The sequence below is a fragment of the Chelonia mydas genome, chromosome 6 (genome assembly GCF_015237465.2).
Source record: "Chelonia mydas isolate rCheMyd1 chromosome 6, rCheMyd1.pri.v2, whole genome shotgun sequence".
NCBI classification, from domain to species: Eukaryota; Metazoa; Chordata; order Testudines; family Cheloniidae; genus Chelonia; species Chelonia mydas.
Genome location: NC_051246.2, coordinates 955,199 through 972,043, shown reverse-complemented (window position 1 = coordinate 972,043; position 16,845 = coordinate 955,199). Strand labels below are relative to the sequence as shown.

The 16,845-nt window shown below is 76.1% G+C and overlaps 1 protein-coding gene across 2 annotated transcripts in view; it reads right to left on the bottom strand.

Moving 5' to 3' along the window:
- Positions 1-15,469, bottom strand: part of SEZ6L2 (seizure related 6 homolog like 2) — a 23,496-nt gene extending 8,027 nt beyond the window's left edge. For both annotated transcript variants that reach the window (XM_037898790.2, XM_043548610.1), the window contains exons 1-9: positions 15,324-15,469; positions 9,275-9,466; positions 8,468-8,779; positions 8,161-8,294; positions 7,675-7,867; positions 6,896-7,081; positions 6,596-6,764; positions 5,176-5,339; positions 4,159-4,353 (exon numbers count right to left, since the gene is read on the bottom strand). In XM_037898790.2, coding sequence (XP_037754718.1) covers positions 4,159-4,353; positions 5,176-5,339; positions 6,596-6,764; positions 6,896-7,081; positions 7,675-7,867; positions 8,161-8,294; positions 8,468-8,779; positions 9,275-9,466; positions 15,324-15,390 — 1,612 coding nt within the window. In that variant the 5' untranslated portion in view covers positions 15,391-15,469. The remainder of the gene's footprint in view (positions 1-4,158; positions 4,354-5,175; positions 5,340-6,595; positions 6,765-6,895; positions 7,082-7,674; positions 7,868-8,160; positions 8,295-8,467; positions 8,780-9,274; positions 9,467-15,323) is intronic.
- Between the last annotated feature and the right edge of the window lie 1,376 nt (positions 15,470-16,845).

Here is a 16,845-nt window from a genome sequence, read left to right as displayed (position 1 = left end):
TACCCTGTGATCCCTCCCCTGTTGCCTCAGTACTCACCAGCCGACTTCTCCTCCCTCCTGACCTCCCCCACCCCCACTGCCTCGCCGACCCTCCGTACGGGCCCTACCGGAAGCGGATGAGGAAGCCCTGGCTCAGGCCAAAGAGGGGGTCGCTGGGGTCCGACTGGAACTGCAGCGTGGCGGCGCTGGCCGAGTGTAGAGGCGGAAGCGGGGGTGGTGCCCATGTACTGCCCCAGCACCCGGCCCGTCAGGTCCTCGCCGTCCAGCACCGTCAGCACATCGCTCTTCCGGATGTTAGGCTGTGGGGGGTGGGAGGGTGTCAGGAGGCTAGAGAGAGACTGGGGGCCAGGGCAGCGATGGGAGGTTATGGAGTCAGAGGGGAGCGATGGGTACATTGGTGTGAGCAGTGGATACCTCACAGCACAGTTGGTGAGAGAAGTGATGACGGGGGAAATGGTCATGACAGCAGAAAAATTGGGGGGCTCGGCGGCTCGGGACAGAAGGGAAGGAGAGGTTTCCGGGGGGGCGGGGGTGGTACCTACATTTCAACATCCAGCAGGACCCGCTTCTCCTCCTGCACCCGGATATTCCAGACACAGTCCTGGCCTTTGCCGTAGCTCTGGGCCAGTCGGGGAGAGCACCACGCCGGCCGGGTCGGACAGCTCCCCCCCACACAGCGCTGTGGAGAGCATCAGTGTCATCGGGCCTGCGGGTCGGGAGCGAGGGGCGCCGCGAGGGGAGGGGGCTGCAAATCGGCAGGGAGGGGCGCCGCGGGGGGAGGGGGGGGCTGCGGGTCGGGGGCGCGGTCGGGAGCGAGGGACGCCGCGGGGAGGGGGGGGCTGCGGGTCGGAGCGAGGGGCACCGCGGGGGGTGGGGGCTGCGGGTCGGCGGGGGGGGTGCCGCGGGGGGAGGGGGGGCTGCAGGCGGGAGCGAGGGCGCCGCGGGGGGAGGGGGGCTGCAGGTCGGGAGCGAGGGGCGCCGCGGGGGGGCTGCGGGTCGGGCGCCGCGGGGGGGCGCGGGTCGGCAGCGAGGGGCGCTGCGGGGGAGGGGGGGCGCGGGTCGGGAGCGAGGGGCGCCGCGGGGGGGGGGCTGCGGGTTGGGGCGCCGCGGGGGGGGGGGGGGCTGCGGGTTGGGGCGCCGCGGGGGGGGGGGCTGCGGGTCGGCAGCGAGGGGCGCCGCGGGGGGGGGCGCGGGACGGGGCGCCGCGGGGGGGGGGCGCGGGTCGGCAGCGAGGGGCGCCGCGGGGGGGGGGGGCGCGGGTCAGCAGCGAGGGGCGCCGCGGGGGGGGGGGCGCGGGTCGGGGCGCCGCGGGGGGGGGGCGGGTCGGCAGCGAGGGGCGCCGCGGGGGGGGGGGCGCGGGTCGGCAGCGAGGGGCCGCGGGGGGGGGGCGCGGGTCGGCAGCGAGGGGCGCCGCGGGTCGGGGCGCCGCGGGTCGGGGCGCCGCGGGGGCTGCGGGTCGGCAGCGAGGGGCGCCGCGGGGGGGGGCTGCGGGTCGGGGCGCCGCGGGGGGGGGGCGCGGGTCGGGAGCGAGGGGCGCCGCGGGGGGAGGGGGGGCTGCGGGTCGGGAGCGAGGGGCGCCGCGGGTCGGGAGGGGGGGGCTGCGGGTCGGGGGGCGCGGGTCGGGAGCGAGGGGCGGGCTACGGGTCGGGAGCGAGGGGCACCGCGGGGGGGAGGGGGGCTGCGGGTCGGCGGGGGGGGTGCCGCGGGGGGAGGGGGGGCTGCAGGTCGGGAGCGAGGGGCGCCGCGGGGGGGGCTGCGGGTCGGGGCGCCGCGGGGGGGGGGCGCGGGTCAGCAGCGAGGGGCGCTGCGGGGGGAGGGGGGGGCGCGGGTCGGGAGCGAGGGGCGCCGCGGGGGGGGGGGCTGCGGGTTGGGGCGCCGCGGGGGGGGGGGGGCTGCGGGTCGGCAGCGAGGGGCGCCGCGGGGGGGGGGCGCGGGTCGGCAGCGAGGGGCGCCGCGGGGGGGGGGGCGCGGGTCGGGGCGCCGCGGGGGGGGGGCGCGGGTCGGCAGCGAGGGGCGCCGCGGGGGGGGGGGCGCGGGTCGGGGCGCCGCGGGGGGGGGGGGCGCGGGTCGGGGCGCCGCGGGTCGGGGCGCCGCGGGGGCTGCGGGTCAGCAGCGAGGGGCGCCGCGGGGGGGGCTGCGGGTCGGGGCGCCGCGGGGGGGGGCTGCGGGTCGGGAGCGAGGGGCGCCGGGGGGGCTGCGGGTCGGGAGCGAGGGGCGCCGGGGGGGCAGGGGGGCCCTGGGGGGGCTGCGGGTCGGGAGCGAGGGGCGCCGCGGGTCGGGAGGGGGGGCTGCGGGTCGGGGGCCGCGGGTCGGGAGCAAGGGGCGCCGCGGGGGGGGGCTGCGGGTCGGCAGCGAGGGGCGCCGCGGGGGGGGCTGCGGGTCGGGGCGCCGCGGGGGGGGCGCGGGTCGGCAGCGAGGGGCGCCGCGGGGGGAGGGGGGGCTGCGGGTCGGGAGCGAGGGGCGCCGCGGGTCGGGAGGGAGGGGCGCCGCGGGGGGAGGGGGGGCTGCGGGTCGGGGGGCGCGGGTCGGGAGCGAGGGGCGCCGCGGGGGGAGGGGGGGGCTACGGGTCGGGAGCGAGGGGCACCGCGGGGGGAGGGGGGCTGCGGGTCGGCGGGGGGGGTGCCGCGGGGGGAGGGGGGGCTGCAGGTCGGGAGCGAGGGGCGCCGCGGGGGGGGCTGCGGGTCGGGGCGCCGCGGGGGGGGGCGCGGGTCGGCAGCGAGGGGCGCTGCGGGGGGAGGGGGGGCGCGGGTCGGGAGCGAGGGGCGCCGCGGGGGGGGGGGCTGCGGGTTGGGGCGCCGCGGGGGGGGGGGGCTGCGGGTCGGCAGCGAGGGGCGCCGCGGGGGGGGGGGGGGGCGCGGGTCGGGGCGCCGCGGGTCGGGGCGCCGCGGGGGCTGCGGGTCAGCAGCGAGGGGCGCCGCGGGGGGGGCTGCGGGTCGGGGCGCCGCGGGGGGGGGGCGCGGGTCGGGAGCGAGGGGCGCCGCGGGGGGAGGGGGGGCTGCGGGTCGGGAGCGAGGGGCGCCACGGGGGGGGGGCTGCGGGTTGGGGCGCCGCGGGGGGGGGGGCTGCGGGTCGGCAGCGAGGGGCGCCGCGGGGGGAGGGGGGGCGCGGGTCGGGAGCGAGGGGCGCCACGGGGGGGGGGCTGCGGGTTGGGGCGCCGCGGGGGGGGGGGCTGCGGGTCGGCAGTGAGGGGCGCCGCGGGGGGGGGGGGCGCGGGTCGGGGCGCCGCGGGGGGGGGGCGCGGGTCGGCAGCGAGGGGCGCCGCGGGGGGGGGGGGGCGCGGGTCGGCAGCGAGGGGCGCCGCGGGGGGGGGGGGGCGCGGGTCGGGGCGCCGCGGGGGGGGGCGCGGGTCGGCAGCGAGGGGCGCCGCGGGGGGGGGGGGGCGCGGGTCGGCAGCGAGGGGCGCCGCGGGGGGGGGGGGGCGCGGGTCGGGGCGCCGCGGGGGCTGCGGGTCGGCAGCGAGGGGCGCCGCGGGGGGGGCTGCGGGTCGGGGCGCCGCGGGGGGAGGGGGGGCTGCGGGTCGGGAGCGAGGGGCGCCGGGGGGGCTGCGGGTCGGGAGCGAGGGGCGCCGCGGGTCGGGAGGGGGGGCTGCGGGTCGGGGGCCGCGGGTCGGGAGCGAGGGGCGCCGCGGGGGGGGCTGCGGGTCGGGGCGCCGCGGGGGGGGCGCGGGTCGGGAGCAAGGGGCGCCGCGGGGGGGGCTGCGGGTCGGCAGTGAGGGGCGCCGGCCGGGCCGGGGGGGCTGCGGGTCGGCAGTGAGGGGCGCCGGGGGGGCTGCGGGTCGGGGCGCCGCGGGGGGGGGCGCGGGTCGGCAGCGAGGGGCGCCGCGGGGGGTGGGGGGGCTGCAGGTCGGGAGCGAGGGGCGCCGCGGGGGGTGGGGGGGCTGCGGGTCGGGGCGCCGCGGGGGGGGGGGGCTGCGGGTCGGCAGCGAGGGGCGCCGCGGGGGGGGGGGGGGGGCGCGGGTCGGCAGCGAGGCGCGCCGCGGGGGGGGGGCTGCGGGTCGGGGCGCCGCGGGGGGGGGGGCGCGGGTCGGCAGCGAGGGGCGCCGCGGGGGGGGCTGCGGGTCGGCAGCGAGGGGCGCCGCGGGGGGGGCTGCGGGTCGGGGCGCCGCGGGGGGGGGGCGCGGGTCGGCAGCGAGGGGCGCCGGGCAGCGGGGAGCGTTACCTTTGCAGGTGGGCTCGCTCTCGTTCCAGTGGGGGTCCGAGGGGTCGACGCACTCGATGGTGCCCGGGCCCTGCTCCAGCACGTAGCCGGCGCTGCAGGCGAACTCCACCTGCGCCCCCACCCGGTACCGCGGGTCCGACGTGCTGAAGTTCCCATGGGCCAGGAAGGGCTCGTAGCACCGGTCCTCGTCAAAGGCTGCCGGCAGGGGGAGCCGAGTCAGAGACAGCAGGGGGCTGCCGTACCGGGCTGGGCCGCCAGGGGGCAGCGGGGAGGGGTGGTTCCCGGCCCGGCCACCAGGGGGCGGGGGAGACCACGTGGAGGGGGCCGGGGGGCCGGCGGGGGGCAGTGGGGAGGGGTGGTTCCCGGCCCGGCCACCAGGGGGCGGGGAAGACCACATGGATGGGGCCGGGGGGCCGGCAGGGGGCAGCGGGGAGGGGTGGTTCCCGGCCCGGCCACCAGGGGGCGGGGGAGACCACGTGGAGGGGGCCGGGGGGCCGCCGGGGGGCAGCGGGGAGGGGTGGTTCCCGGCCCGGCCACCAGGGGGCGGGGGAGACCACGTGGAGGGGGCCGGGGGGCCGGCGGGGGGCAGTGGGGAGGGGTGGTTCCCAGCCCGGCCACCAGGGGGCGGGGGAGACCACGTGGAGGGGGCCGGGGGGGCCGGCAGGGGGCCGCCGGGGGGCGGGGCAGACCGCGTGGAGGGGGCCGGGGGGCAGCGGGGAGCGGTGGTTCCTGGCCCGGCCGGCGGGGGGCGGGGCAGACCGCGTGGAGGGGGCCGGGGGGGGCGGGGGCAGCGGGGAGGGGTGGTTCCCGGCCCGGCCGCCGGGGGGCGGGGCAGACCGCGTGGAGGGGGCCGGGGGGCCGCCGGGGGGCGGTGGTTCCTGGCCCGGCCGGCGGGGGGCGGGGCAGACCGCGTGGAGGGGGCCGGGGGGCCGGCGGGGGCGGGGCAGACCGCGTGGAGGGGGCCGCCGGGGGGTGGGGCAGACCGCGTGGAGGGGTCGGGGGGGGCGGGGGTCTCACCCTCGTAGCGCAGCCCCAGGATGAGGGGGGCCCCGGGGCTCTCGGACACCAGCTCCAGGAAGAGGGTCTGGGCGTCGCTGAGCAGGCCCCGCTCCGGCACGTCGTCCATGTCCGAGTCGTAGATCAGGGGGGAGAGCCGGCTGCTGCCGCTGCGGATCACCAGCCTGGGGGCCGGGGGGTCAGGGGGCGCGGCCTGCGCCCCACCCCGCCCGGCCCCCTGCCGCCGCCTGCCCTGCCAAACCCACAATTCCCCTGTGTCCCCCAACTCGCCCCGCATCCCCTGCCCCTCCCCATCTCCCGTGCCCCCCAATTCCCCCCACCTCCCCTGCCCCCTCCCCCAACTCCCGCCACTCTCCTGCCCCTCCCCCATGGCCCCCCATCCCCCTCAACTCCTGCTACACTCCTGCCCCTCCCCCACCTCCCCTGTCCCCCCCAACTCCCGCCACACTCCTGCCCCTCCCCCATGGCCCCCCATCCCCCTCAACTCCTGCTACACTCCTGCCCCTCCCCCACCTCCCCTGTCCCCCCCAACTCCCACCACACTCCTGCCCCTCCCCCATGGCCCCCCATCCCCCTCAACTCCTGCTACACTCCTGCCCCTCCCCCCTGGCCCCCCCAACTCCCACCACACTCCTGCCCCTCCTCCATGGCTCCTGTCCCCCCCAACTCCCGCCACTCTCCTGCCCCTCCCCCACCTCCCCTGTCCCCCCCAACTCCCGCCACACTCCTGCCCCTCCCCCATGGCCCCCCATCCCCCTCAACTCCTGCCACACTCCTGCCCCTCCCCCACGGCCCCCCATCCCCCCCAACTCCTGCCACACTCCTGCCCCTCCCCCACCTCCCCTGTCCCCCCCAACTCCCACCACACTCCTGCCCCTCCCCCATGGCCCCCTGTCCCCCTCAACTCCCGCCACACTCCTGCCCCTCCCCCACGGCCCCCCATCCCCCCCAACTCCTGCCACACTCCTGCCCCTCCCCCACCTCCCCTGTCCCCCCCAACTCCTGCCACACTCCTGCCCCTCCCCCACCTCCCCTGTCCCCCCCAACTCCCACAACTCTCCTGCCTCTCCCCCCCGGCCCCCTGTCCCCCTCAACTCCCACCACACTCCTGCCCCTCCCCCACAGCCCCCCATCCCCCTCAACTCCCGCCACTCTCCTGCCCCTCCCCCACCTCCCCTGTCCCCCCCAACTCCCACTACTCTCCTGCCCCTCCCCCCGTCCCACCCAACTCCCGCCACTCTCCTGCCCCTCCCCCACGGCCCCCTGTCCCCCTCAACTCCCACTACTCTCCTGCCCCTCCCCCCCAACTCCCGCCACTCTCCTGCCCCTCCCCCCGTCCCCCCCAACTCCCACCACTCTCCTGCCCTCGCCCACGGCCCCCCAGTTATTGGGGGTCACCGTCCAGCCCCAGCCTGCTCACCGGTCGTTGTCCTCGTCCAGCGCCAGGCGCTCGAAATGCAGGTGGAGCCGCTGCCCGTCGGGCGCCTCCAGCAGCCAGCGGCAGGTCAGGTTGGCGCCGCGCCCGCCCGGCCCCTCGGGGGCCACGATGCGCCCATGGGAGGCGTTCCGCACGGCCCCCCCGCAGGCCGCTGGGGGGAGGGGCAGGGCGTGAGGCGCGGGGCCCCCCATCCCCGCAATTTCACCCCCCCGGGCCTTCCCTTGCCCCCAGCACCCAGGCCCCCCCCGCCCCCCACCCTCCCCCGGCGGGGGCGGGGCTCACCCTGGCAGGCGGGGCTGGGGCCGCTCCAGCGGGGGCGGCTGGCGTTGAGGCAGACCGAGGTCTCCTCCCCCCGCAGCCGGAAGCCCGGCTCGCACTTAAAGGTGGCGGCACCGCCGGGGTGCAGGTCGGTGACGCTCACGGCCCCGTTCTCCGGCCGGCTGGGGAAGCCGCAGCTCAGCAGAAAAGCTGGGGAGGGAGAGACACGGGTGAGGAGAAGAAAACCTTTTCCATCTGGAGGACAAAAACCAAAAGGAAATAACTGTCTGGGGGACAAAAAAAAAAATTATTTATTTTTTTTCTTTTTTACTCTGGAGCTGCCTGTTAACGGGCAGCTGGACCATGCGGCGAACTCCCATGGTGCTTGGCTTCTTAAAGGGACGGTAGAGGAACATTTGTTGCATTTGGCCCTCATTAAAGGGACGGTGAGAGAGTCATCTCACTGTTTGCTCTTAAAGGGACACCATGATTCGCTCCTCCCCTTTCAGGGAAGATACATTTGTTCCTCCTCCCCTCCCTCTCTTAAAGGGATGGGGGACTCGCCCCATCCTCTACCTGGGACACCCGTCAGCCTATTTGGTGGGAGGAGTCATCCCCTTTAAGACAAGGGGGGGCCTTTCAACCACTCGCCTCTTAAAGGGACGGCAGCCAACGTTCAGGGGGCAGAGGAAAGGATCCAATGCCCACCCCTTAAAGGGGTGGGGGCAAATGTCCGTGCCCAACTGTTAAAGGGGTGGTGGAAACGGTCCCCGCCCCCTGCTCGTTAAAGGGGCGGCCCTTACCCTGGTAGTGGAACTTGAAGACGCTGGGGGCGCTGGCGTGGTAGCTCTGGAAGTGGATCAGCACCTGATTGGTCGGGCTGCGGATCACCTGACCCTCCACCATCAGGGACTCGTTGGCCAGGACGGCCGGCGTCTCGCCGCCCAGCCCCTCCACGGTGAGGGAATCGTCCTTGGACAGGTTCAGGGTCTGCACCTGGGGGGGCGGGGGGCAGCGTCAGAACCCAGGACCCCGGTGCCCCCTGGCGCCCCCTCACCCCGCAACGCACCCTGCCCCAGAGTCCCCCAATCGCCTCCTGCCCCAACTTCCCCAGCTCAGCCCCCCAACATCCTCAGGCCCCCGGACTGGCCTCTCCTGCCCCCCCAGTCCAGCCCCCACCATTCCCTTCCCCCCACCCTGCCCTCCCACAGCCGTGGCCCACCCTCCCAACACCCCTTCCTGCCAAACCAGCTCCCAGCCCCCCTCTCCCTCCTTCCTGCCCCCCTTACCTGCACCTCGACCCCGTAGCCCATGTAGACCCGGATGCTGTAGGTACAGTCCAGCCCCCCATAGAATGCGGCCCCCACATATTCCGGGGACTCCACGTAGCCCTCCACCTCCGAGATGTTGTTACTGCAAAGGACTGTGGGAAGGGGAAACTGAGTCAGACAAATCTGGAATTCTTCCCCCCACCACAAGCTGGCCAGTTCCTGCCCTGGGGTCAGCGCCCCCTAGAGAGGAAAGGCCCCTGCCCCGTCCCCTGCCCTCCCCACAAGCCAATCCCTGAAGCCCCTAGAGGACCAGGGCCCCCCTCACCGGGCGTGTGCACCGTGGTGATGGTCGTCGTAGTGATGAGCGTTGTCGTGGTTTCCTCATCGCCCTCGGGGACGTAGGTTGTCATGGCGACATGGCCCCCCTCGTCGCCCCCTGCGGGAGGGGGCAGCAGGCGCAGGGGGGCGGCGGTGGAGCCCGGGGGGGTGGTGAGGAAGCTGGGGGCCCCCGGGGCGGTGGGCTGGGGGGGCAGCACGGCCGTGGTGAGTGGGGAGGCCCCATCCGTGCCGAGGACCCCGGAGTCCAGGCGCTGAGGGGGCGATGGCGAGGCCGGGGGTCGCGGGGCCGAGGGGCTGCCTGGGGGGAGAGGGGGGCAGGTGGTGAGAGCAGCCCAGCCCCCCATCTCCCCCAACCCCCCACTGAGCCATCCCACCCCACCTCTCCTGCACCCCCCAGCCGTCTGCCCCCACTTCCCAAGCCCCAAACCCATCTCCCCCCACCCCCCTACCGAGCCACCCCACCCACCTCACCCATCTACCCCCCTTCCCCAGCCCCCCGTCTCCCCCAAGTCCTCACCCAGCCCCCCACCCCCATGCATGTGCCCCTCCCTTCACTATTTCCACCCCACAGCGTCCACCTGCTCCCCCTCCCCATTGATCCCACACATCTTCCCCCAGCCCCCCACCCAGTCCCCTGGAGCCTCCCCCGCCCCCAGTTCCCTCCCCCTCCTCTCTACTTCCTACCGCCCCAGCACAATGCAGACCCTCCCCACAGAACACCCCCACCCCCAGCGAGTGTCACCCTCCCAGCCCCCCCTGCCCCACACATAGCCGGGGGGGAAGGGGAACTCACCGTGGGGGGGCTCGGCCTGCCCCAGAAACTCCTTCTTCAGCAGGACGCCCTGCAGCAGCTCGGACAGACCCTCGGGGACCCCAGGGGGAGGCGCGGAGCCCCCCAGGGCTGAGCCACCGGCTGGGCCCCCCAGCGACGAGGCCTGTAGCTGCGGGGAGGGGGTCACGGGGGTCTCATCCTTCAGCGGCAGCCCTGAGGAGCAAGGGGTTAAACAAGAGAGAGATGCCCCAGCCCTGCCAGTGCCCCTCACTCCTGACCCACAGCCCCCTGCTAGCCCAGCCCTGCCCCCCAGCCCTGCTGGTGCCCCTCACTCCCGACCCACAGCCCCCTGCTAGCCCAGCCCTGCCCCCCCAGCTCTGCCGGTGCCCCTCACTCCTGACCCACAGCCCCCTGCTAGCCCAGCCCTGCTCCCCAGCCCTGCCGGTGCCCCTCACTCCCGACCCGCAGCCCCCCGCTAGCCCAGCCCTGCCCCCCCAGCTCTGCCGGTGCCCCTCACTCCCGACCAGCAGCCCCCTGCTAGCCCAGCCCTGCCCCCCCAGCTCTGCCGATGCCCCTCACTCCTGACCCGCAGCCCCCCCGCTAGCCCACCCCTGCCCCCCAACCCTGCCAGTGCCCCTCACTCCTGACCCACAGCCCCTGCTAGCCCAGCCCTGCCCCCCAGCCCTGCCGGTGCCCCTCACTCCCGACCCACAGCCCCCTGCTAGCCCAGTCCTGCCCCCCCCTCGAGCCCTGCCGGTGCCCCTCACTCCCGACCCACAGCCCCCTGCTAGCCCAGTCCTGCCCCCCCCTCGAGCCCTGCCGGTGCCCCTCACTCCCAACCCACAGCCCCCTGCCAGCCCAGGCCTGCGCCCCAGAGCACTGTGGGTCGGGAGTGAGGGGCACCGGCAGGGCTGGGGGGGCAGGGGGCTGCGGGTCGGGAGTGAGGGGCACCGGCAGGGCTCGGGGGGCAGGGGGCTGCGGGTCGGGAGTGAGGGGCACCGGCAGGGCTGGGGGGGGCAGGGCTGGGCTAGCAGGGGGCTGCGGGTCGGGAGTGAGGGGCACCGCGCTGTCTGTCCCCCCCACGCGCGGCTGGGCTGACGTGACGAGCGCGGCTGTGGCAGCCCCGGCCCGCGGGGGGCAGGCGGGTGACAGGCCTGGGCAGCTGCCGGCCAGACGCTAATTGCTCTGAACGTGGCACATTACGGATGCGGCTCCCTGAGAGAACAGGGATCCCTGCCCAGCCCCGGCGCCCTGCCCCTGCCCCAACCTGCCCCCCTGAGCCAGCCAGGCCCTGCCCCTGCCCCAACCTGCCCCCCTGAGCCAGCCAGGCCCTGCCCCAGCCCCAACCTGCCCCCCTGAGCCAGCCAGGCCCTGCCCCTGCCCCAACCTGCCCCCCTCAGCCTGCCCCAACCTGCCCCCCTGAGCCAGCCAGGCCCTGCTCCTGCCCCAACCTGCCCCCCTGACCTCGCCAGGCCCTGCCCCTGCCCCAACCTGCCCCCCTGAGCCAGCCAGGCCCTGCCCCTGCCCCAACCTGCCCCCCTGAGCCAGCCAGGCCCTGCCCCAGCCCCAACCTGCCCCCCTGAGCCAGCCAGGCCCTGCCCCAGCCCATCCCGCCCCCCTGACCTCGGCAAGCCCTGCTCCTGCCCCAACCTGCCCCCCTGAGCCAGCCAGGCCCTGCTCCTGCCCCAACCTGCCCCCCTGAGCCAGCCAGGCCCTGCTCCTGCCCCAACCTGCCCCCCTGAGCCAGCCAGGCCCTGCTCCTGCCCCAACCTGCCCCCCTCAGCCTGCCCCAACCTGCCCCCCTGAGCCTGCCCCAACCTGCCCCCCTGAGCCAGCCAGGCCCTGCCCCTGCCCCAACCTGCCCCCCTGACTTCGCCAGGCCCTGCCCCAGCCCATCCCGCCCCCCTGACCTCGGCAAGCCCTGCTCCTGCCCCAACCTGCCCCCCTGAGCCAGCCAGGCCCTGCCCCTGCCCCAACCTGCCCCCCTGAGCCAGCCAGGCCCTGCCCCAGCCCCAACCTGCCCCCCTGAGCCAGCCAGGCCCTGCCCCAGCCCCAACCTGCCCCCCTGAGCCAGCCAGGCCCTGTCCTGCCCCAACCTGCCCCCCTGAGCCAGCCAGGCCCTGCCCCTGCCCCAACCTGCCCCCCTGAGCCAGGCCCTGCCCCTGCCCCAACCTGCCCCCCTGAGCCAGCCAGGCCCTGCCCCAGCCCATCCCGCCCCCCTGACCTCACCAGGCCCTGCCCCTGCCCCAACCTGCCCCCCTGAGCCAGCCAGGCCCTGCCCCTGCCCATCCCGCCCCCCTGAGCCAGGCCCTGCCCCAACCCATCCCGCCCCCCCTGACCTCACCAGGCCCTGCTCCTGCCCCAACCTGCCCCCCTGAGCCAGCCAGGCCCTGCCCCTGCCCATCCCGCCCCCCTGACCTCGCCAGGCCCTGTCCTGCCCCAACCTGCCCCCCTGAGCCAGCCAGGCCCTGCCCCTGCCCCAACCTGCCCCCCTGAGCCAGCCAGGCCCTGCTCCTGCCCCAACCTGCCCCCCGAGCCAGCCAGGCCCTGCCCCTGCCCCAACCTGCCCCCCTGAGCCAGCCAGGCCCTGCCCCTGCCCCAACCTGCCCCCCTGAGCCAGCCAGGCCCTGCCCCCCTGAGCCAGCCAGGCCCTGCCCCCCTGAGCCAGCCAGGCCCTGCCCCTGCCCCAACCTGCCCCCCTGAGCCTGCCAAGCCCTGCCCCTGCCCCAACCTGCCCCCCTGAGCCAGCCAGGCCCTGCCCCTGCCCCAACCTGCCCCCCTGAGCCTGCCAAGCCCTGCTCCTGCCCCAACCTGCCGCCCTGAGCCAGCCAGGCCCTGCCCCTGCCCCAACCTGCCCCCCTGAGCCAGCCAGGCCCTGCCCCTGCCCCAACCTGCCCCCCTGAGCCAGCCAGGCCCTGCCCCAGCCCATCCCGCCCCCCTGAGCCAGCCAGGCCCTGCCCCTGCCCCAACCCGCCCCCCTGAGCCAGCCAGGCCCTGCTCCTGCCCCAACCTGCCCCCCTGAGCCAGCCAGGCCCTGCCCCTGCCCCAACCTGCCCCCCTGAGCCAGCCAGGCCCTGCCCCAGCCCATCCCGCCCCCCTGAGCCAGCCAGGCCCTGCCCCTGCCCCAACCTGCCCCCCTGAGCCAGCCAGGCCCTGCCCCTGCCCCAACCTGCCCCCCTGAGCCAGCCAGGCCCTGCCCCTGCCCCAACCTGCCCCCCTGAGCCAGCCAGGCCCTGCCCCTGCCCCAACCTGCCCCCCTGAGCCAGCCAGGCCCTGCCCCTGCCCCAACCTGCCCCCCTGAGCCAGCCAGGCCCTGCCCCCCTGAGCCAGCCAGGCCCTGCCCCCCTGAGCCAGCCAGGCCCTGCCCCTGCCCCTACCTGCCCCCCTGAGCCTGCCAAGCCCTGCCCCTGCCCCAACCTGCCCCCCTGAGCCAGCCAGGCCCTGCCCCTGCCCCAACCTGCCCCCCTGAGCCTGCCAAGCCCTGCTCCTGCCCCAACCTGCCGCCCTGAGCCAGCCAGGCCCTGCCCCTGCCCCAACCTGCCCCCCTGACCTTGCCAGGCCCTGCCCCTGCCCCAACCTGCCCCCCTGAGCCAGCCAGGCCCTGCCCCAGCCCATCCCGCCCCCCTGAGCCAGCCAGGCCCTGCCCCTGCCCCAACCTGCCCCCCTGAGCCAGCCAGGCCCTGCTCCTGCCCTAACCTGCCCCCCTGAGCCAGCCAGGCCCTGCCCCTGCCCCTGCCCCAACCTGCCCCCCTGAGCCAGCCAGGCCCTGCCCCAGCCCCAACCTGCCCCCCTGAGCCAGCCAGGCCCTGCCCCTGCTCCAACCTGCCCCCCTGAGCCAGCCAGGCCCTGCTCCTGCCCCAACCTGCCCCCCTGAGCCAGCCAGGCCCTGCCCCTGCCCCTGCCCCAACCTGCCCCCCTGAGCCAGCCAGGCCCTGCCCCAGCCCCAACCTGCCCCCCTGAGCCAGCCAGGCCCTGCCCCTGCTCCAACCTGCCCCCCTGAGCCAGCCAGGCCCTGCCCCTGCTCCAACCTGCCCCCCTGAGCCAGCCAGGCCCTGCCCCAGCCCCAACCTGCCCCCCTGAGCCAGCCAGGCCCTGCTCCCTGCCCCAACCTGCCCCCCTGACCTTGCCAGGCCCTGCCCCAGCCCATCCCGCCCCCCTGACCTTGCCAAGCCCTGCCCCAGCCCATCCCGCCCCCCTGACCTTGCCAAGCCCTGCCCCAGCCCATCCCGCCCCCCTGACCTCGCCAGGCCCTGCTCCTGCCCCAACCTGCCCCCCTGAGCCAGCCAGGCCCTGCCCCTGCTCCAACCTGCCCCCCTGAGCCAGCCAGGCCCTGTCCTGCCCCAACCTGCCCCCCTGAGCCAGCCAGGCCCTGCTCCTGCCCCAACCTGCCCCCCTGAGCCAGCCAGGCCCTTCTCCTGCCCCAACCTGCCCCCCTGAGCCAGCCAGGCCCTGCTCCTGCCCCAACCTGCCCCCCTGAGCCAGCCAGGCCCTGCTCCTGCCCCAACCTGCCCCCCTCAGCCTGCCCCAACCTGCCCCCCTGAGCCAGCCAGGCCCTGCTCCCTGCCCCAGCCTGCCCCCCTGAGCCAGCCAGGCCCTGCCCCTGCCCCTGCCCCAACCTGCCCCCCTGAGCCAGCCAGGCCCTGCCCCAGCCCCAACCTGCCCCCCTGAGCCAGCCAGGCCCTGCCCCTGCTCCAACCTGCCCCCCTGAGCCAGCCAGGCCCTGCCCCAGCCCCAACCTGCCCCCCTGAGCCAGCCAGGCCCTGCCCCAGCCCCAACCTGCCCCCCTGAGCCAGCCAGGCCCTGCCCCAGCCCCAACCAGCCCCCCGGAGCCAGCCAGGCCCTGCCCCAGCCCCAACCTGCCCCCCTGAGCCAGCCAGGCCCTGCCCCAGCCCCAACCTGCCCCCCTGAGCCAGCCAGGCCCTGCCCCAGCCCCAACCTGCCCCCCTGAGCCAGCCAGGCCCTGCCCCAGCCCCAACCAGCCCCCCTGAGCCAGCCAGGCCCTGCCCCAGCCCCAACCTGCCCCCCTGAGCCAGCCAGGCCCTGCTCCTGCCCCAACCTGCCCCCCTGAGCCAGCCAGACCCTGCTCCCTGCCCCAACCTGCCCCCCTGACCTTGCCAGGCCCTGCCCCAGCCCATCCCGCCCCCCTGACCTCGCCAGGCCCTGCTCCTGCCCCAACCTGCCCCCCTGAGCCAGCCAGGCCCTGCCCCTGCTCCAACCTGCCCCCCTGAGCCAGCCAGGCCCTGCTCCTGCCCCAACCTGCCCCCCTGAGCCAGCCAGGCCCTGCTCCTGCCCCAACCTGCCCCCCTGAGCCAGCCAGGCCCTGCTCCTGCCCCAACCTGCCCCCCTCAGCCTGCCCCAACCTGCCCCCCTGCGCCTGCCCCAACCTGCCCCCCTGAGCCAGCCAGGCCCTGCCCCTGCCCCAGCCTGCCCCCCTGACCTTGCCAGGCCCTGCCCCAGCCCATCCCGCCCCCCTGACCTCGCCAGGCCCTGCCCCAGCCCATCCCGCCCCCCTGACCTCGCCAGGCCCTGCCCCAGGGTGGGTGGGAGCCGGCGCCCCCCAGAAGGGACAGGCCGAGGTGCCCAGGCAGGAGAGGCTGGATTCAGTGGAAATTGCTCGGGAATTAGGAGGGACACCTGGGTTCCTGCCCCATATCTTGGGGCAACGCAGAACAGCCCCTTCTCGTTCCCGGGGCTCCGCCTATGGCACGGCCCCTGCCCAGCCCCCCCAGCCCCCCGATCCTGCGCCCTGACCCCCACAATCTCCATCCCCCCATCCACCGGCACCCCGCAGCCAACGTGGGGGCGCTGCTTGGGGGGCGCTGGCGGTCCTGATGGCTCCATGCCTCGCTGGGGGTCTGGCAGCCCCAGTGATTGTGAGTCACCCATTTACTAACCCCCCACTCCCTTTGCCTTCCCCGCCCGGTCCCCCTACACCCGCGCCCCCATTTCCATCCCCGCTGCGCCCCCACACCTGCGCCCCCTCTCCTCCCCAGCCAGCCCCGCGCACAAAGGGCCGCCCCCTCCCCCTCCCCCTCCCCCTCCCCCTCTCGCCGCCCCCCAAGTGGCCGACCTGGGAGCAGAGGCGCCGAGCCCAGCAGCAGCAGCAGCCAGGAGGCGAGCGGCGCGGCGCAGCCCATGGCCGGTGTCTGCAGCCCCGCGCCCCTCCCGGCTCTGCGCCGCGGCTGCTCCGGCTCCTGGCCCCGGCGTCGGGCGCCTCTGCAAGGGGCCGGCGCCGCCGGCTGCGTCCTCCCCCGCCCGCGGGCTGCTCCGCCGGGGCCGCCCCCGCCCTCGCGGCGCCGCCCCCCGGACCCCCAGCCGGGCGCAGATCGCGGCTCCCCTCCTGCAGTGGGGCCCCCCCGCAGCCGCTGGAGTCCCCTGTCCCCTCGGGGCAGGGATTCCTCTGCCCTGGCCCCCAGCCTCCCTTCTGCCCGCCGCGGGACCCCCGCCCCGCTGCCCGGTGCCAGGCAGGAGAAGCCCCCCGGGCCTTTGGCGAGGCCTCGGCAATGGAAGAGCCCGTCCCCCTGCGCCCCGAAGCCATGCCAGGCCCGATCCGGGCCACCGTCACCCGGGGCCGGGCGGGCTCTTTCGGCCCGGCCGCGGGCAAGCCCTGCGGCGGTGCCCGCGGCCGGGGCGGGCTCCCTGAGAGCGCTGCAGAAGAAACGTGCCAGGTCCCCATAGACTGGTTGGCAAAACGAACCGGACTCAGGGTCCTCTTCGGCTCCAGGTGCAAAGCCCAGCCTGGCCACGGGGCTGCAGGAACCTGCCCCCCCGAGCAGGGCCCAGATCTGCAGCCCCCTCACGTCCCCGGACGGTCTCCCCAGCCCCACACACCAAGGCCAGACCACGTGCACAAGGTGCCCTGTGAGCCTCCAAAAGAGAGGACCACAGCAGGGGGGACCCCAACACCCACCCCTGCCCCAGGCCTGGCCACTGAGATCCCCCCACGATGACCCCCTGCCCCAGCACTGACCCGCTCTGCCTGATGGCAGTGCGTGGGGTCGTTCTGCTGGGGGCACCCCGTGTCTCTCGGGGGGAGAGGCCGCCCCGGGGTACGTGACTGGAGCAGCGAGGACTCTCTGGGCTGGTGGGCCGGAGCTGATTGTCCTTTCTCCAGCGGTCGCCGGCCGAGCTCAGGACTTGCTCTTCTGTGCCAGCCATCGAACCATTCGTGGCCCAGATCCTCAAGCATCCTTTGGCTCCTAACTCCCATTGGCCTTGGGGCTGGCCATATTCCACTAACGCTTAGCTGGTGGGACCCTCTGCTTGTGGGTTTGGGGTGACTCCTTCTGATCCATCCCAGCTGTTCTCAGTGCTCGTGTTTGGAAATGGGGGGCAGGGAGGACCTGGGCCTGCCACACGCTGGTTTACTGAACACTGACCTCAGATTCACACCCCCAGAGCCGTCCGGCGCGTTGGCAAAACTCAGGGTCTGTCTGTAGCCTTGCACCGGGCACCAACACGGTTTATTTTTAAGCTTTTTTTTTTTTTCAATTTAATTTTCCCAGTGGCCCAAAAGGAGGGATTTTCAGCGCCGTTTTGTATCGTTTCCATGTTCACGGTCGCAAGAAACGGGGGAAACCCGATTTCACATG